This window comes from Molossus molossus, unplaced genomic scaffold (genome assembly GCF_014108415.1).
Source record: "Molossus molossus isolate mMolMol1 unplaced genomic scaffold, mMolMol1.p scaffold_m16_p_11, whole genome shotgun sequence".
In the NCBI taxonomy this organism is placed as follows: domain Eukaryota; kingdom Metazoa; phylum Chordata; class Mammalia; order Chiroptera; family Molossidae; genus Molossus; species Molossus molossus.
The window spans coordinates 71,950,650-71,971,611 of NW_023425346.1; the positions used below are offsets into that span (position 1 = coordinate 71,950,650).

At 42.2% G+C, this 20,962-nt stretch overlaps 1 protein-coding gene across 1 annotated transcript in view; it reads left to right on the forward strand.

Annotated features, from left to right (window-relative positions):
* Positions 1-20,962, forward strand: part of PDE11A (phosphodiesterase 11A) — a 332,237-nt gene that overhangs the window by 245,084 nt on the left and 66,191 nt on the right. The window contains exons 12-13 of the mRNA XM_036253345.1: positions 250-357; positions 14,962-15,071. Coding sequence (XP_036109238.1) covers positions 250-357; positions 14,962-15,071 — 218 coding nt within the window. The remainder of the gene's footprint in view (positions 1-249; positions 358-14,961; positions 15,072-20,962) is intronic.

A 20,962-nucleotide genomic window follows, 5' to 3' on the forward strand; every position in this document is an offset into this window, starting at 1 on the left:
TCTGCTCTGGGTGAGTCCAGGAGTGCCCGTGGGACAGCACAGTGGCCACTCTGACCTCAGGGTTCCCAAATACAAACCACGGATGACAGTAATTTCCCTGCACACCTCATGGGATTACAGTAAAAATCGTACGAGATGTTTGTGAAGGGATCTGAATCTTCGAGGCTCACTCTGACACAGGCATCGTTTTGGTTGGTCCTCTGGACACACATACAACTGCCTGACACAGCCTCTCCTTTCCCATTTCAGACACTGTGCAGGTGGCTGTTAACAGTGAGGAAAAACTACCGAATGGTTCTGTACCACAACTGGAGACACGCCTTCAACGTGTGCCAGCTGATGTTCGCGATGCTAACTGTAAGTGTGTGTGGTGATGGCGGAAGGTCGCCTGGCGTTTGTGCGGACCAGCGGGCCTCCCCTCCGCATGTCCTTGTCTGGGACACAGTGCCCTGTGGTCTGCTTCCCACTGGCGCTTACCGGCCGGCCGCGGGAGCCATGTCGCACCGCAGTGCCCGAGCCTCGGGCTGGGCGGCACTGCCCCCTTGAAGCAGGTGTAGTCTTGGAATGATTCCTGGAGCCTCTTCAATGTTGTATCTTGGGAAACTGTTTTTTTTTTTTTTTTTTACAAAGAAACTTTTGGATTTTCAAAGTAATCTTTTTTAAAGAGAATATGGGGATGAATAACTGAACAAAGAGATCACTGGATAAGACAGGCTGGTGGGAAGCCCAAGTAGGGGTGTGTGTACTTACCCACAGGGACATGGTAATCCTGAGAGGAGGCTTCTCAGGGAGAATGCCCAGGGGCCCGGGGAAGCCACGGGGAGGAAGGAGTGGGGGTGAATGCTCTCAGGGTTTAGGGGTGCACCAGGCTTGAATCTCCGCTCCAGGGGCGGTATGTAACCCAGTAACAGTGGCCAGTCTCTTTGTATGGAGATTGCTAGGGCAGCTTGCCAGAGGTAAGCCTTGGAATTTAATCTAAAAGCCAATGTTTGTGGCAAAGATTGAAACAAAATTCTCTATTCATCTTCATTTGCTGGCAAGAAATAAGGCTTGTTTTGGCCTGATTTTCCACTTAAACTGTTAAGCTATCATCTAATAAAACGTTTCCTGGCTTCAATTTACTGATTTCTTTAGCCTCACTGTTATATATCATACATATGTGTGTGTATATATATATTTATACATGTGTGTATGTGTGTGTTAACATATTTACTATACAAAAGAAAAGGAGAACACAAGTTTTGGATTCACAGGACAGAAATCTAAATACATCTCTGTACCCAGATTAAAATTTAAATCCAAAACAGGGAATTCCAAATAATATATATTTCCCTTTGGTCCAGATGAGTGAAGATAATAATGTTTCTCCATAAAATCATCTGCTTATTAAAATTTTACTCATCCTTTAAGGCATTGATCTAATGCCAGTTTTTCCATGAAGTCTTTCCTTTTCTCCCCAACAATTATTTATTTCTCTTAACTATGTCTGCCAAGTCTTTGAAGTTACAGACTCTTATTTTCCTGTAGAGTAGGATCCTTGAGGCTGAAGAGATCATTCTTGTTCTTTCAATAACTTGCACTTATTGGCTCAACGCCTGTTCACTGCGAACCTCACCCGCACCTTGCACTCTGTCCTGCACATGGGAGGTTTTCAACAAATGCATGTTGGATTGGCTTGAACTCAAAAATGCATATAGCACAAGAAGATGGAACCAAAATGTCTTCACTTTTACACTCAAGGACCTGTGTTTGGATCCTCAGTTGCTTAAGGAATAAGCGGACTAGCCTGGAAAACCTGGCCTGGCCCCGTCCTTCCATAACATGCACCCTGAAAGCAGTCAGCCAGTCACGTGAGGAAGCAAGATACTTTGAACTATGAGCCTTAATTGCTCAACTGCCAATGTTGCTCAGAAAATAATAACCACATCCAACTTGATTTTTCATATCAGATCTCAATGGATAAGGAATCATTTTCTGTGTGCAGAGTTCATGTGTCTGACACACAGAGGACATTCAATAAAGACATTATTAACCTATTATTTTGAAGAACCTAAATAATAGGGAACCTATGGATTTATAGTGAATTGCCAAAATAAGTAAACAGGAACCCTTTTCAATGAAGGCAAAGGAATGGCCATGACATTATGAATTAAAGGTGTCAAAGACAGAAACAGACTTTCATAACAAGCCTTCAAGTTGTTGCGACGGGCAAGCTGGCGAGAGTGTCAGGATCGGTGGGAAAGGAAATGCAGGCCCCGTTGCCTTGAGTAAATGTTCCCATAAAGTGGATAATCTTAATCCTTTTCAAGAAAATGAAAATAGCAGGACTCTCCAACTATCTCACCACAATGGGGTTACTCACACTGCCAGCATATTTTAAGGGTATAGTTATTTTTGCAAGTCTGATCAGCAACTCTGAGGAGTCTCACTGTTGGAGAAGACTTGGGTTTTGTTTTTGTATTAACGCTACTGCAAAAAGAGAATTTGCTATTAAAGTTCTCTTATGGTGGTGGCGGGGTGGAGGTTGAAAAATAAAAACAAGACTTTGAAGAGAATATACTGGTCAGTGTTATTTTTCTCCCTCACATTGACTTGAGTAACCACGTCTGGAAAAAATATTATTTTCTGCTCATTAAATTTTGCTGAACTTGACTAAGGGTTACAGTAGGTTGAAAATGTCAACTTTGGTTTGTTCCTAACACAGCAATCTCTTCTCCAATTTGACCATAGACAATCTAATTAATTAGATTTTTTTAACTAAGAAAATAATTATAGAGTTACCAAATGTTACTTGATCAATGAATAAAAAATGAATTTCAATCACTCATCAATTCTAATTTCGGGAATATGACCTCAGCCTATGGCAAAATGATAACCTACTTTTTCCCATGGAACGACACTCCTGAAGACTCTTAGTGTCTTTTACTGTTTTGTTCTCATAAGTGTTTCTATTTACATTTTAGTTACATCGTATTCTATTTCCATGTGTTGAGGTAGAGCCAAAATCTCTATTAATCTGAAAAAAAAATAAATAAATAAAAAAAATCACCAAACACTAATAACTGGATTAAGCCTGAGTCACAAAGCCAAGAAAGCATGGCGTATGTGCGTTGAATTTTCCTCTAGATGGCGCTCCAAGGCAAAGTTTCCCAGCCAGTTGCCAGGAAAGGGGGTGGGGGAACCTTACCAACCTTCCCTGATAATGCTTTTCTTACAGGACAGGAGACACTGAGGCAAACTCCCCACTCCCCTCCCCACTCTTCTTGAAAGAGACGCCAACAAAGCCAGTCTGTACAAAAAGGGCCCCTCCTATCAGAAGAAACCTGTATTATCCTGCCTCTTTGCTCTGCGCGCTGTTAGCATGAATAATAAGGCGTTCTCCGGATGACCTTACATCTATGGATGTGGATTTTTCTAAGCCCATTGTCTCTGGCAATGGGAAAATGCACAGTTGTGTGTCATTGCTGAGCAAATTATGACACCATGTACAACAGGACAAGCAAATTATAAATATGTGCACCCGCTTCCTGACCTTTAACCCTAAAATCATTTAAAACACAGAATAAACTACTGACTGGGAATTACGTTCTGCAAAAGTGTTTCACCTTATGTCTAGGTAACAAAGCGATTTTATTCTGTTAAAAAATTTTTTTTAAAAGAACCAACTACATAGGCAATTTTATACAAAATGATGGAAATTTAGTTCGTTGGGAATGCTGTTAATGACTTATTTATTCCATGCCTCTGGCCTGAAATTCCAGATCTTTTAAATAAGAGCTTTAACATTATTCTTTGCTTCTAAAGAGATATTTAGGTAGATAAAATTTACCAAATATTTTTAATTCCTCAGATAATTAGAGTGTATAGTGCCAGTTACAATTTGTGGTTAAAATAAGGGATAAGAACCTGCAGATCAAGAATAATTATACAGATTCTCTGTGTTTACGGAAGCTTGTAGAATAAATATTCCATCGAGCACATACATAATGAAAGGTGGATAAACACATTTCTTATATTCACAGTGTAGACCAGATAGAGGAAACAACTATGCTTTTGTTTGTATTCTGTAAAATAAAAGGCATGAGCGATGCCAAGGTTGCAGAGACATTGTTTGGTTTTATAAATGATGTATGAGCACTGACAGATTTTCCGGGGGTAGGGGGGTCCTTACGAGTCAGTATTCTTTACTATCCCATAAATGTACTCATTAGCACTTTGGGCCATGCCCTGCATCCTGTAGGGCTCAACAAAGATTCATTGGAAGAGTGGATTTTGTTTAGGGTAATATTATTCGAGGAACCATGTTGCTCAGTGTCCAGTTTTTTTTAAAAAAACTATAAAATGATGAACAACTATCTCTGCTAGAAATCTTGTTCTTTCTTCATATCACACTAAGGTTCAGCTAGGGTTCATAGAGAATATTATGATCTTGCAGAATTCCTTGAATATGAAAAGGGAAGAGCACATGATCACATTAAAATTTATGGTGGTGCCGGCCGCGTGGCGCGAGTGGGGAATTGCAGTTAAACACTAATAATAACCAAGTATCACAGCAAACACATTGACACCCCGTGACATTTACTGGGGGCTTCTTAAATCTTAAATGCGGAGGTAGCATGTTTAAGTCCATATTTGTGTTGTCAACAAGGTTATTTCACAGATAAGCCAAGTCATTTTAATGATAATTCAAACTAGAGAGCAGAAGGGACATGGGGGGGGGGGGATCCGTCCTATTCACCAGCTTGAGGATAATGCACTGTCTGCAATCTGCTATTTGCAGGGAAGTCCTTGATTTCTGAGGTAGCAAATTTCTTCTGAAAGATCTCGGAAGCACACGAGGAACTCTCTTTTCCCCACCCCAAGAAGAACAGAACCAGTTGAATTTTAAAATAAAATATTTTTTTTTATCAATAACCAGAATCCTAATTTAAACAGAAATATAATTTATTTTAGATTATAACAGTGGAAGATACAAAGACAGCTCCATGTTTTGTTCTGTAACTGCCTGTAATAAAGTAACAAATAATAATCATATTTGTAATCAGCAAACATCATTTTACATTGCATTTCCTTATCAGTGTCAGTGGTAACTAGTTATAGCTACTTTTAAATAAATGGCAGCATTATCATAATAATACAATAAAATCTGCACGTTAGTAAAACCAATTCTTTAATATTCATGTAGGAAAGATTGATTTCTAGTGTGACTTCCAAAATGGCAAATTTTTAACTTAGGAAATTAGTGACTTTTAATGTTTTTGCAGAATATCAACATGGGGCACCATAAATTAACTATGAAGCTAATCAAGTTGAATACAGTGTTTAAATTATATTTAAGACTCTTGCCTTTTAATCTTTTAAGGTTTCTATTTTTATTCTCTGACCACAACTCAGAGTCCCAATTAGGCACTCCATGCTTCTAGCTGACATTCCTTTATCCACATTTATTTTATAAAAAGAAAAAGGCAAAGCCGCACATAATTAAGAGCCTGGTGTGCTAATAACCAAACATACAATTGGGTAGAAGGATAATCCAATCCATTTCCTCACACAGGAGAGTAACCTCCATAACTCACTTTAAGCGCTGCCATTCATGAGTTATGGGTCATTCCCTTTCTAGTGAAAATAAATTCTCCAGCACCATCAGCCAGGGCTGAGTATTTTTCTTAGGACATGTAAATTGTAAAACTGTATGAACATAATCATGTCCAGCGTTTGGGGAAAAGTCTCAACTCTTGCTCATAGACACAGGCTTGTAAGGAAATGTATGTGGTTTCGGGTCTGGCGCTGCCTAGTTACAATATAGGATTTTTGATTAAAGTGAATTTATTCTTGAGATTTTTATGGTGTTGGTAAACTGCTTAATCTGTCGCTTCGTGTTTTACGACGCCAGCCGAATCCGCGCGGTCAGGGAGACCAGCGGCGGAGCCACGTCGTTTATCACGGCCTCCGCCTTCGCAGTTCATGACTTGGTGGCACGCTCTTGGGGCTGGAACTTGGCACCTAAGGGTGTCGGGCTGGGAGCTTTAAAAAGTTGCAATTTTAAAAGGGTTTCATGTTTAATTTTGGCTGAAGGGTGGCTAGTAAAAATTTGGGTAAGTTTTGAAGAGGCCTCATATTCTTGCGATTCATCAAGCCGGCCCCTGGTGGCACTTGGAGGGAGGTCTGCAGGGTTACTGCGGCCACGCGACCTGCCCTTGGTCCGTACTCACCCGCCGCAGGTCAGACTGCGCACTCAACTCACTACTAATTTACCCTGAAACGTGAACTGTGCTTCTAAACGTGAACAAAACGTGCCATCTTTGTCCTCAAAAAGTCAGAAAGCACGTATCTACTTACTGTTAAGTCCTTAGAATCTACTATGCATTTTCTTTTGTTTCTTTTTGAAATACAGTAGGTAGACTACATGCATAGAGCTGTTTATTGTATTATCTAAATTGAAGTAGAAACCTTATTTTTTACATCTTATTAAGATACTTACCCTGCAATTTTTTATACTATTTAAATATCTTTTTTGCACGCACATTTTTTTTTAACCTCACCCAAGGACATTTTCCCATTTCTTGTTCAGATAGAGTGAGAGGGAGAGAGAAGAAGAGAGAGAGAGACAGAGAGAGAGAGAGAGAGAGAAACATCGACGCAAAAGAGACACATCAAGTGGCTGCCACCAGCACGACCAACCAGGGCTGGGGACAAACTGTAACCAAGGCACGCGCCCTTAGCGGGAACCGAACCCGGGCCTTACTGGACCGCTGGCCGATGCTCTAACCACTGAGCCAAACCGACCAGGGCTTGCATGCACATTTTTATCAAAATATGAGAGGAGAGGTATGTTGAACAGTTTTTATTTGCGTCAGGACTTCTTGAGAATGAAATTAGGCGTATTGACCGATGCCAGAGGTTTGCTTTGCGATAGCGCTAGCAAACAAACAAACAATGCATATGAAAATACGGATGAAACCAGACTGGCAACATGTGGGTTTCTGTTGAGGTTAGAGAGGAGCTATGCGGAGGTTCATTGTGTTCTCTTTTGTGTATGCTTTTGACTTTCCAAAATAAATAATTTTTAAAAAATTATGTTAGCTAGTGCATTAAAAATTAAGTCATGGAAATAGTTAAAAAAGAACTAAATGAAATTTATTCAAATCAATCCAATTTTTTTATTCATGCGTCATTTACTCAACACATGTAATTATACCAGACACACCATTGCGTGTTGCTGCGTGGCCATTCTGAGACTTCTATGGGCAAGCACTTGCAATGTTGTTTGAGGATGAAAGACAAAATATGTCTAAAATATGACTTAGGTTTTGTGATTTGTAATAAGTGCCTTGAGAAACTTCTGGTTTTAACAGAAAGCATTTAAGGGTAGACTGTAGGGTCTTTCCAACTCTGAGCTTGGTCAGGACAGGATCACTGTAGACTTAAATCAATATTTAATAAATGCCAAATCGATATTTGGCTACAGAAGGACAAGCAAATTTGACAAAACTTCCTGACTCCCTTGGATAATTAGACAAAGTGCAACTGCTCTGTGTTGTGTCACATGCTTTGGGGAAGAAGACATGTAACCATGGTGCTGGATGGTGGTCCCCTAACAGCTGGAGAGCTTCTGGTCTTTGAACCAAGACAGGGGACAGAAGTGGCTCTTTCTCAGCCTAGCAGCCCCAAGGGGGCATGCCCATTCAATCTAGACGCTGTGGTTTGTGCAGAGGGCTTTATTCGCAGTAGAGGATTGTAGTCGTGAACACCTGTTCGTCTCTCCCTTGTGCTTTTATCACTTGCCATCTCTGGTTGGCAAACATTGGATCCCTTTTTGAAAAGAAGGTAGGATATAGCATCCAGTAGTATCAGTTTGTTTGTAAACACTCAGTAAGCAACTGAAATCGCCTTCCACCTTAAACTTGATCAAGTCCTCCGCCTAACATCACTGCCCTGGAGCATATGGAACAGATTGATACCCACCAGCTTGCCATGGGGTTTCCATGTTGAGAGGTGGCCATTCCATCCTGAGCAAACAAACAGAATCCCGAAAAAGAAGCCTGCTGGGCTAGGTCCGAATGCCTGGGGAGCCCAAACATGCGGCCTAACAATTCACCCCGCTGACCCACTCGCACTGAGGTAGCTGCTGAACCGGGGAGGTGACTGAAGGCTCTCTTCTCAGAGAGCTGTCGGCCCTTGTTAGGGGATTTAAGTTTCACAGACAGACACCGCAGGTAAAGGATGGTCTAGCAGAGCTGGGCCAGCCAACAACATTGCAATTTGGGACATTTTTTTAGAAGACACGAGCACCTGGCATGTGGCATTTACAATGAAACCCCCAAAGAGCACCCTTGGACTAAAGTAAATTTGATTTTAATAATATACCAAACAAAGGCCCCAGATGGTGACCCGCAACATTGCATACCAGAAATGCAGAAATACCAGAAATTAAATGTAAATGCTGCCTTTCAGGCCCAGGCTCACACTTCCAAGTTGAAGTTGTCTATAGATTGGTTGGGACATGATGATACAGATTAGGGAGACAGTGTGCAAATTCTTCTAGAGGAGGCATTTCCTTGAGAAACCATGTTCTTCAAAACCCCTCAGAATGTCTGAGCTCTTCCCTTTGCTCTTGTTATGCAGAAGAAAGAGAAAGATGAAGGGGAGAAGAAAGACTAGAAAAACCTATCATGCTCTCCCTCAACCACAGCCAGTCCACTGAGGGCTCCACTGCAGGGCCCGGCTGTCACATCCACGGGAGACATTCAGAGCCAAGAGCCTTCTTTGGTTTGGGATTTCTGGGACCATTTGGAATTTCCAGTACATCATTGGATTCCCTTTCTCTTAGCCTGCCATCTGGCAGATCTCAGATCAACAGGGTGCAATTAAGATCTCTCTCTCTCTTCCTCCCTCTCTCCCTCCTGCTCTAGCTAAAGATAAATGCAAAATGTCCTCTGGTGAGAATAAAAACAAACAACCAACCAAAAAAGAAAGAACTCCCTCCTCATCCAGTACCTCCAACAACCATGTTTAAAGAGAAACGCGAAGGCAGAATTTCTGGCCTCGTTGCTCGGCTCCCCATGTCATAGCTGCACACATGCCAAAGGCCTGCAGTCCACGGTGCACCTCCTCAGAAACACAACAGGAGTGGCTAGCCACTCTCACCGGTACCTTCTTTTACAAATTGCAACCCATGTCGTGATGGTGTCTCACTGGAAAAGGGGGCTCCATGGCACTGCCGGGTTGGCTTGAAGTGTGAGGGGACCACGCATGCCACAAGGGCCAGACATGCCTGTCATCCCCCGTGCTCTGTTCCGAGTGCCCGGACTGCTTAGTGAATACTTGTTCAATGAGTAGACGAATGAATGCACACTTTTCAGGATGTCACTAGTTTATTCCAAGCTAGGGTTGTTTGATTAAATATGTGTTTATTCTTAAAAAAGGATTTACACACAATATGTATATTCTAATGAATAAATGTTCTTTATGGAAATTTTGGCAACAAAGGAAAAAAAGTTAAGTCTTCTGTGATCCCACTACTGGTGACATTTTGATGTACATCCTGACAGTCTTTTTCACGCATATACTGAGACGTTTTAAGGTTGGGATATTACACACACACATTGTCTCCCTCATCTCCCCCTCTCATTTGTAAAGCACCGTTTGTTATCTGGAACATCTTGGTTTGCAGGCTAAATGTCCAGTGGCTCTGCAACATCAACCTCTTGCTACTCAAGAATAACACCCTTCACGGAATAAAGCATGTACTACGTGCTTATTTAAAGCCCCGTTATCTAACAGTCTATCATCACAAGAGTATTTAAAAACTGCACAACCGCATTACACCTTCACCTTAGCAGTGAGTGCATAGCGGGTGAAGACACGGACCCAGGGGCCGGGCTGTGTGGGCTCTGAGCCACCTACTACATCTGGGCCTCCAGGGCCTCCCTCGTCTCCGGTATAAAATGGGGAACATAAGAGCAGTATTGCCCTCAAAGGGTGAGAAGATATATTAAAATAAATAATTATTGGGTCAGGAATATAAAAGATATAATTTCATTTGAAAATAAAAGAATAAAAGGCTTAAGCAGAGCATAAATGCATTAAAGTATGCTTTCTGCTGCCATTCTGTTCTCTTTTCTCCCCTGTGAATTTTATCCAGTATATCTTTAAAGAATTTTGTTAATTACAGTTGACATTGAATATTATATTAGTTCCAGGTGTATCGCATAGTCGTTAGACATTTATATAACTTACAAAGTGATCCCCCTTATAAGTCTAGTGCCCACCTAGCACCATCCGTAGTTATTACAGTATTATTGACAACATTCCCTGTGCTGTACTTTACATCCCCGTGACTATTTTATAACTGCCAATTTGTCCTTAATCCCTGCATCTTTTTCATCCATCCCCCCAACTTTCCTCCCATCTGGCAACCATCAGTTTGTTCTCTGTGTCTATGGTTTGTTTCTGTTTTGTTTATTCATTTATTTTGTGTTTTAGATTCTTCTGTGTCCTCTTTTGGAAGCTTATTGTCTCCAGCAGGCAGTTGACTTTTTCTCCTCGATGTAACTGTAGGTCAGAAGGGATAGGACTAGAAGGAAGATGGATGAGGGTGAGGGAGGAGCAAATGGACACCACGCAGGTGGACACTTTCAGGCCTGATGACTCTCAGAAACCACTTACCAGGCAGCTCTAAATCACAGTCAAGAGATAGGTGCTGCTTCAGTAACTCAGGTATCACGGTCGAGAGAGGTAAGTTATGTTTTGGGGGACTGGGTATGAGCTGTACTTCAGGGTTTCTTTCTTCTGTGGATTAGAGGTGGGCTCCGTGGTCTTCAAACACTATAAAATCATAGAATAATTTCTAGAAAGAAGAGTCCATGGCTTTCATCAAATTCTCAAAAGTATTCATGATGCAAATGGTTTTAAGAACTAGAAGCTGGATTTTCAGGACGGGCCAAGCGTGGGAAGGAAGATGTCTGCGTAGAACATTATAGTAAAGTATATTCCGTCATGTTATATAATGGGTGATAACTGATAGCTTAAAATAATTCGGGATTTTGATCTTGAGTCTATTAGATGGCATGCCATTTTATCTTTTCATATGTTGAAATGAGGTCAGATTACCTTACTTTAACATTATCGCTCCCCTGTTCTTACTGTTCTAATTCATTAGCTAATTCTAGTTAATAACATTTTGAAAGGCAAAATATTTTAAAATTTTTATGCTGTTCCATTGTTGTTTACAGCACTGATTTACATAGTTTCGTGAATAATTATTTCATACCTGATAGACTTTCAGGGTTTGCTTAGTATTAGCAAGATCCAAACCCAAGTAAACGGACTTACAGTTTTAAGACGACAGAGATGACAGATACAGACATTTATATCCCCTTTGCATTTCAAAAATCACCCATAAATGATGGGAGAACAAGAAATGGACACAAGTTCTACCTTTCATGGAACCATAATAGATGAGGTAGAATGGAGGGAGTGGTTCATAGCTCAGCAGAGAAAAGGATGGTCCAATGCAAGTGTCTTCAAGGTGAGTGGGTAGAGGAAGAGGGGTACACATGAAAAACAGTGTCCCCCAGAAGCTATCACAACTTCGGAACCGGAGTCATCAGATACCACAGAGATGGGGTAAGGTGGGGTAAGAGGGCAATCAAAACCCAGCATCCCCAAGTCCCCATCCCCTCTCCATGTGCTGAAAGGGCTATTCTTCCCGCACCTACTCAGGAAGCCAGAGTATTTGACAGAGAAACTGAACTCCAGACTTGGGGGCACCAGCAAAAGAAAAGTTAGGGTGAAAAACACCCTGAAAATAAGAGAATTAAGTGAAAGTTGATATCCTCAAATGTGAGAAGCTACATTGTCTTCTCTCAGAATGCCAACGCCTGTGTTTATGCCATTTCCAACAAAAGGCTGAAAAGTCCAGAGGAAATGAATTTAGATGCAGACACATGGGGATCTCAGCCGAAGACCAGCTGTCCATCTGCTCGTCCTGTGGTGAGGGCCCAGCAACCTACAGACGCCATCCTCACGCACTGGCGTGTGGTGGACCGTTTGCTTTACTGATGTGCGTGAACTATCAGGCACTTGAGGAAACCATCGAACAGAGAGAAAAGGGACTCAGAGGAAACAGGCCATCAGGGAGCATAGAGAATTTCAGAGGAATTGCAATTAATATCCTCAAACAGTAAGAGATGACAATGCACCCACGAGAAGAATAGCTGCTATTAGGAAAGGAGCAGAGACAAGAAAATGCTTATACTTGAAAAATAGTATTACTCCTAGAAAGTAAGAAAGAAAAAGTCAACGTGGGCAATGGGAAAGAAAAGACAAAACAAGGAAATCAATACAAGAAGTCCAATGTCCAACTAACTGGAGTTCCAGTCAAACAGGACAGAAAAAAACAATGAAGAGAAAATTATTAAGAAAACTATAAACAAGAAGGTGGTATTGAAGAAAAGGCCAATCAAGCAAAATGATGGGGGAAAGCCCCAAACCAAAGCCTATCTTTGTGAAATTGCCCAACCCCAGAGACAGAGGATTCCAAAAGAGAAAATCCAGTAACACGCGAAGTATTAGGAAGAAGAATGGCGTATACTTCTCTAAAGGAACTTTGGAAGTAAGAAAACAATGGAGCAGTCCAAATTCTGAGTGAAAATGTTGCAACCTAGAATCCTTAGGCAAACTAACAATTGAGTAGGAAAATAGATTAAAGATATTTTTAATCACGCAAGTCTCAAAAATATTCACACTCCCTTAGTGTTAAAATTAACACCGTTTCTCATGAGGCTTCTGGTGGATGTGTTCCTGCAAACTGAGGGAGTAAATGAGAGAGAGGTGGGGGTGCGGGAGGCAGCAGGTCAACCCCAGGAGAGGAAGGCTGGCCGTAGAGACTCCAGACCAAAGAGAAGGATCAGGTGAAGGCAGGGAGTCCCCAGGACAGGAAGGGATCTAACAAAAAGTGTGACTCTTCGGAGAGTTGTGTAAGATGTGAGAGGACTTAGATATTCAAAGAAATCGTTAAGTCCAAAAAATGGAAACATTTACATAAGAAACAATGACCAGACACTAGTTGGTTTTGTAGTGTTTATAGAGTGATAATGCAGCGGATATTTATGAAGTGTCTGAGACCTTGGGCACATAGCATCTCTCTGCCTGTTTCCTCACCTGTACCTGGGGATAATAGTTCCATCTCACAGGTCTGTTATGAGAATTAAATAAACTGTTGCAGCCCAGCCGAGGTAGCTCAGTGGTTGAGCGTTGACCCACACACCAAGAGGTCGCTGGTTCGATTCCCGATCAGGGCACATACCCAGGTTGTGGGCCTGATCCCCACTGCGGGGCATGCAGGAGGCAGCCAATCAATGTTATCTCTCATTGATGTTTCTATCTCTCTCTCCCTCTCCCATCCTCTCTTTCTAAAAATCAATAAAGAAAAAATTAAAAAAAAAAAAAAACGGTTGCAAAACCCATGGGACTGTGTCGGGCATATATATAAGTATTTGATGAATAACTAAGGGTTGATAATGTATGACGACTATTTAGAAATGTGGTGTAAAATACCTACAAATTGGATAAAGAAGAAAATGGAAACTGGTTGCCTTTGGGAAGCAGGTAAGGGAAAGGATGAGGAACTACTGCTTTGGGTTCTAAGTCTCTTACAAACAATTTGAATTTTTTAAAACCATTGCAGGTAATACTTTAAGTAAAATAAAGTTAACTTAAATCCAACAGCCAGCTCCAAATTTAATAGCCCATAGCTTTAATATGGGCTATTTCATCCCCTCCCAGACAATTTATTAATATTTACATTTACTGTACAAATGAAATTATATGTATTTGTAAACGTTGCAGTGGACCCAATTTGACTTTTAAAAACAAAATTCTCGATACAGAAACTTATTCAGTTACTTCTGCAATAAAAACATAATTAATTTTAAAAGTTTTCATTGCTGTTAGAGAAGTGTCTTACAGTTCCTAGCTGGTGATCCTAGATTTGGGGGGAAAACACACATGAAAAGGGGAGCAAGCTTAACGCTACCTTTCCTCTCCGCCTGCCCCCTGCTAAAGACTGTAGTAAGTCATCAATGGGAGACTTACAAAGGAAAAGGGGAAGACATAAAGGCCTTGGATCAAGAGAATGCACAGACCTGCTTTTTCAGAGGTTTGCTTCCTCTCCTAAGCTAATGAGGAGGCGGCAGGAGCCAGAGAACCATTGCTGCTTCGGGTGACACGGTGATGTCACACTGCCCCCGAAGAAACCACACGCCCCTGTGCACCGAACAGGCAAGCTGCCAGAGGGTAGTACAGCATCCCGACGACACTCCACCTGATCCTCAGTCCGATTGCCCAATCCTCTGCCAAACTCTGGTGTTCAAGACACACACTGCGTATCGCCTGTATGAATCCCGTCTGTCCTCCAAGCTAACATGAGTGACAGGGTTTGCAAGATGACTTGTAGACTATTTTCATGTGAACAATTTCAGTACTTCTAAGTTGCTTCTTTTAATATTAATTAAGGGGGTGGGAGAGTTTTCTTCGGCAGACTTCCATCTGAGTGGTGTCTGGTGGATATTATAGAAGTTCTAACTCCACAGCCCCCTCTCCCGATCTGTAGGTGCTCAGCATTGAAATGGAGAATCACAGAACACATTTTGCTCTGGGCCTTTGTCAAATCATCTCTGTATCTGGATAGTGCAGCCTCTTCTCTAAAAAGGGGATAAAACAGTCTGAACTTTGTTCTGGTGGGCCAGCATGGGCCCCTGTGACAGGGAGCTAATTCATCATTGTAGGACTGAGGCTGTGAAGTGACCACCCAACTCACTGTCATCTAAGGGGGTAGCAGTTAATCATTTTCTTAACTGATGTGGGTATGAAAACAGAGCTGATTACTGCTCAGCAGACGAACCTTATCCATCCTCCCTGCTCTGAGCAGTGACTGTGGCCATTCTCTCTTCTTCCCAGACTGCCGGGTTTCAAGAGATTCTGACGGAGGTGGAAATTTTAGCGGTGATTGTGGGATGCCTGTGTCATGACCTCGACCACAGGGGAACCAACAATGCCTTCCAAGCTAAGTAAGTGCTCTAATTGTTGTTATTTTAATGCATTTGCCTTTCTGTGCAGAGCCAAAGGTGACCAGTGCTAAAGAGTAAAGCATCAATTTCTGGCATCGGAGGCCAAGGCCACGCAGGCCCGGGCTTGTGTGCCATGGGCCCATCCATCTTTATAATTCCCTATTCTTCTTTTAATTGCAAATTTGCCCTTCCTGTCATGCTTGTTGATTTGCTTGGTCTCTGTTGAGCTCAGTCAGATAACAAAGCACAGATTTTAAAGAGCGTATTTTTTTTTCTCCCAGAATATTTGCTTCCATGGCATTTGTCAGCCTTTTGGACTTGCTATTCTAAAATCTGGTTTTGAGACTATGAAAAGAAAATTAGGCTTAGAAAATTTTAAATTTTATGAAGCAAAATATTTCTTCCTTCCCCAATAGAATTTCTTCTAGGTTTTTTTGTTTTGTTTTGTTTTGTTTTTTTTTAACGTTGGATGTTATATAAACCGCAGTGAAGAAGAAAATCGACGCCCAAGGAATATGGCCTCTGTTCCTCCCACAGAAAAGTGGAAAACAAACAAAGGAACTGCATCAGTAATGGGAATGTGTAGGCACATAATGTGCACAAACAAAACAGTCTTCCCCTGAGCACTTTGGGCCGGTTACGTAGCCATGACTTTGTGGCTCACGCTGTGGCCAAGGCCATAGAATATGGGTGCTAGTAACGAGACCAAAACCCACATCTCCTGGGTCTTATACTGAGGGTCCAGTTTTAATGTTTTCCTACCTGTCTACAAACAGAATGATATGAGAGTTCAGAGATGGAGGAAAAAGTTAAGGGGTGGAGACATTCAGGAAGGCTTCAACCACATAGGCAGATGAACTTTCAGATGTCCTCCCGTTTGAATGCCCCCGTGACAGGTGTGCTTCCATAATCTGAAACATCAACAGACCATATCCCTTTGTGTTCCCCAAAACACCTACCACTGATGCCTCCGAGTCCTGGCCATCTGTATGTGCTCCCAATCCAGCAAATGAATTTTAGTGTGTGCCCTTCTCTGTTCATCCTGGATCTTATAAGCCCATCACTTCAAACCTCCCTTCTTAATATCCTAGAATTTCTTGACTCTCTTAAGTTTCTGTAACATCCTCTCTGCAAAAACTCAGCCCCAGTCCAATCTGACATTTCGATGTTGCGCTGCTGTGCCTTGACTTCTAACGGCGTTAGTGGAAAACGTCACAGTTGTGAGAGTTTGAGATGTACCAAATAAACATTCTCCCAACTGAGCTGGACGTTCAGGGTTCCCCAGACTCTGTGTCCCCATTGCCCTTAGCAATGCTGGAAGTCTGTATACCAAACATTCTCCCTTCCTGAACCACCTCCTGTCTGCCACCTCCCCCGCTCCTCTCAGCAGATCACCTTGTCTCCTCCTTTGCTGAGAAAATTGAGGCCATCAATCGAGAATTCCCTCAATTTCCTCCCCTGCCACATACAAACTTATCTGTCTGGTCCCATCCTTTCCTGCTAACCTCCTATTTCAGTGAAAAGGCTGTCCTTCCTCTTGTCTGACGCTAAGCCTTCCACCTGGGCGTCGGATCCCTTCTTTGCTGGCTCCTCTGAGACCTTCTCCATTAATCTTCCTCTCTGCCCTGCATCTCCTTCCCCTTTCTGCTGGCACTCAGCACCCTATTCATATGAACACGTCTCCCTCTTCTTGAAAAAGCCCACCTCAATCCCCACTTCTCCCTCCGGGTTCTGTTCTATTTCCCTTCCTTCCTTTCCAGTCAGTCTTCTCGGGAAGTTTACTGTCTTCCCTTCCCCAGCCCCTGCCCCCACGTGTTACCACCTCACCGGGGGAACTGCCCTCAGCAACACTACCAGTGGCCCCTTTTCCTGGAGCTGGTGGACCCTTATTGTCCTTCTTTCCTGACCCTTCTTGCCATGAGACCCATTTTCCACTCCCTCCTTCCTAGAACTCTGTCTTCCTTTGTCTCCCAGACAAAGGATTTCATCTACCCTTCCAGCTTCTCTTCACAGTGTGCTTCACGGTCTGTCTCTTACTGTCCCATCCAGCACGCTCGATGTTCTCTGGATCCTCTCGAGCTCCGCATGGTCCTTCGTGTAGGACCTCCACCCACCTGCTGATCAGCCCCCAACCCAGACCTTGGATCCAGAATCCTCTTCTTCTCTCCAGACACGTTCCAACTGCTTAAGGAGCACCTTCTATTGCAATTTTAGTCACCTCAGTCTCAGTTTTTCCCTTTATACTGATCCATTTTTCTCTTATTCTCTATCTCAGTGAATAGCACCACCGGAAATCCACAAGTCACCCTCCTCAGCACCCCTAAAGACGAAATCTCTTGTTCTTAAGTCACTGCTGCTGCTTTGCACCCTCTGGATTGCTACGCAAACAATCCAGCTCTCCTCCTCCAGTCTTTCTGCCTGTTTCGGTCATTCTCAAACTGACCAGCTTACTCCCCTGCTTAAAATCCATTCAACAGCCTCCTTGGCTTTCAGTGTAATGTTCAAATTCCTTAGTTTAGCCCTTGAAGGCCCTTTTCAATCCAGTTCCTGCCCATTTCTCTGGCCCAGTACCACTCCTTCCACACCCATGCATCTGTGTTCCAGACACGAGGTACTACTTGAAGTGCTCAATGGGGTCCAGCTAGTTCCCTCCTCTCTGCTTCCCAGTATTATCTCCCCTGCCCGCCTTCCCCTTCTTTCCCCTGCGAGCACCACCCCCAGGGTTCTGTACCTGCCGCACCTTCCCCTTGTCAATAATGCCCAGGCTGTGCTTTTTTAAAAGTATGCATCTCACTCTATTTTAATTGTTGATTAACAGGTATCTCTCCCCTTCTCCTGGAGTTCTCATGGTGTAAAACAAATACCAGGAGCATAATAAACATACAATGAATGTTTGCTGAGTGAATGAATGATGAATGCATGAATGGATGAGGTTTTAACTATTTTACAGCTTTTCAATAAAGTTTTCTGACTTCTTAAATAAGTACAACCTTTTTTAGACTATTATAAAACACAGTTTTTATAATCATAAGCTTGAGGTTGTCTTTATTTCCCCAATCCCTGGGGCCTACTGAAGTGTAAACTGGATATTTTTTTATTATAGGGTCTAATAATTCCTTATGTTTAAGTTTCTGTATCTGCATTTATTATTTTTTTAGGGTGTCCTTCTCTCTTAGGCAATGACATCATTGCGTCTTCCTCTAGCACCTTTTCTCCAGCCTTCTACCATTCTGCCACTTATGCATAAAGAAAAGATACATGTGTTAGAATTGTCTCTATGAAACAAGAGTGAGCACCCTGTGGGGTTTATGAAGAGTCGAGTGCGCACTATTTGTATACTGATACCACAGGCCCTCTCTCGGGGAAAGCCTATCACACTGACAGCCCTTTTTTTTTTTTTTTTTTATCCTCACTTGAGGACATTTTTGCATTTATTTTCAGATAGAGCGGGAGGGAGAGAGGGAGGAAGAGAGAGAGAAACATTGATATGAGAGAGACACATCGACTAGCTGCCATTCACACGACCCCAACGGGGGCCGGGGACAAACTGCAACCGAGGTACGTGCCCTTAGTGGGAACCGAACCCGGGCCTCTCTGGTCTGCAGGCCGACGCTCTGACCTCTGAGCCAAATTGGCCAGGGTGAGGCAACCCTTCTTGATAGTTGACCTCTCAGCTCTTTGGACCAAGAGTACACACCTAAATAAAAGTCATTTAGTCATATTTTATCTCTCATGAATCTGGAGATGGATTACCAGGACAGTGATTCACTCAGCTGTTGACATCAAGCTGCAGACCTGGGAGCTGAGCCTGCCATTTTGGGAAAGCTGTCATGACCACATGCCGAGCAGATAAGAGAAATGGGCAGACAGACGAAAAGAAAATAGATATTCAAAGCCCGGCCGGTGTGGCTCAGTGGGTGAGTGTCAACCCATGCACCAAGAGGTCGTCAGTTCAATTCCCTGTCAGGGCACATGCCCAGGCTGTGGGCCAGATCCCCAGTGAAGGGCGTGCAGGAGGCGGCCAATCGATGTTCTTTCTGTCTCATCGATCTTTCTATCTCTCTCTCTCTAAAAATCAATTCAACATTTTTTTTTAAAAAAAGAAAGAAAATAGATATTCAGAGAGAAGCAGAAATAAGAGGCTGTATAACCCTAGAGAAACAAAGAAAACACAGACTCGATTCCTGGTTTTACACATCTCTACTGCTATTTCCAGGAGACCCAGCCATACCTGTGATAATCAGGCTCCCTCAGAGTTCCTGGTATCATGTAATCAAACTTTTTCTTAGGGAAGCTTGTTCTAATTTATTTCTATTCTTTGCAATGAACGGTCCCCAAGACAAGGAGAAGAAATACAACTGACTTGTGTTTGTTGACTGTCTCAAGCATTCACCCCATCCCTGCTGGGTAGGTATTTCAGTCTGCACTTTACAGGAGGAACTGAGCCTCAGGAAATTACGTAACCTGGCCAGATTCATGCATCCAGAATGAGGCAGAGTGATGTGTAGACCTGGGCGATCTTATTCCAGAAGCCATTCTTTGGCCACTACATCATACTCTCTTCCATGACTCAGCAATGTTTATCTGGGGCCCTTGGACTTCCAGTTTCTTGGCTAACTTGCCATGTATATGAGCCCTGGAAAACAAAAATCTATTTGACACCCAGAAAATCAAGATGTGGAGCTATAGAAATCATATAACTGAACTAGACCTTGGTAGTCATATTTTTCAACACCTTAATTTTACAAAAATGGAAATGGAGATACCCAAATCTTAGGTTATTTGCATAAGATTAAACAGTTTTCAAAAATATTAGATAGGTATTAGGTTGCTGGTACTAGAAGTCAACTTTATTTTTTAAATTTATTTTTGCATCCTCATACCATATGCGCAACTCTGCCTGTTCCAAAATGATCTGATGTGTTTCCTCAAGATGATTAAGAAATGGGATATCCATCAGCCCTGCCCCATCATATACAGTCACCTTTGAACTTAAGACCCCAAATGCCACCACCACCCAACCTCAGTTAAAATTTCCTTTGAGTATGAATGCTGATAAGGACCTTTTTACAACACAATGAAGGGACTATCTTTTTATTGATTAGAATAAGATTTATTCAGTAAGTGTGCCATTGTGTAGAAAATTCCTAGGAAGAAACCTACATCTTTATTTCCTTTTTTATTCCCCAATAATTGAGTGCTTTCTATGTGCAAGACACTGTGCTAGGCATTGTGGGAAAAGTAAAGAAGTATAACAAACAGTCCTTTCCTTAAAGTATTCACAGACTAATTTCAACCTTTCAAGTGATTTGGAAATAGAATTTAAATGCACCACCAATTATTATGTAAAGCTAAGCATATGCTACCTTTTTTCCCCCCATATATAAGGTTATAAAAAACAGGAGACATTTAGCAAGGGACAAATTACTATATAAAATGCAAAATGCCTCTACAATAAAAAGTTGTGACTTTAGTTATAGCAGAGTATGATTTATTCTCTTAGCCTTTCTGATAAGTGAACCTTTGCATTTTCATATTTTATTCTTAATTTTTAAGTATTAAGGTACGTGCCATGAATGATCAATAGGTAGAGAGGGCAGCGAGCGATACCACATGCTTTGAAATTGCTCTGTTAACACGTCCCTCCTGTTTTCTCCAGGGACAGCATTTCCCACTCATCCCCCTCTCTATTACAGCTGCCCCTGATGATTAAATATCAGTACCGAGCAGCTTTGTAGTATATTCTCCTAGGAGACTTCTATTCATTTCTAGCATAATCTCTTATACTCATTTCTTGCGAATGAAAACCCATCTTGTCGCTTTCGGCCAGGTCCCAGAAGTGAAATACTGGGGCACATTAATCTGCCGTGACAGCCTAATCCCATTCCTCA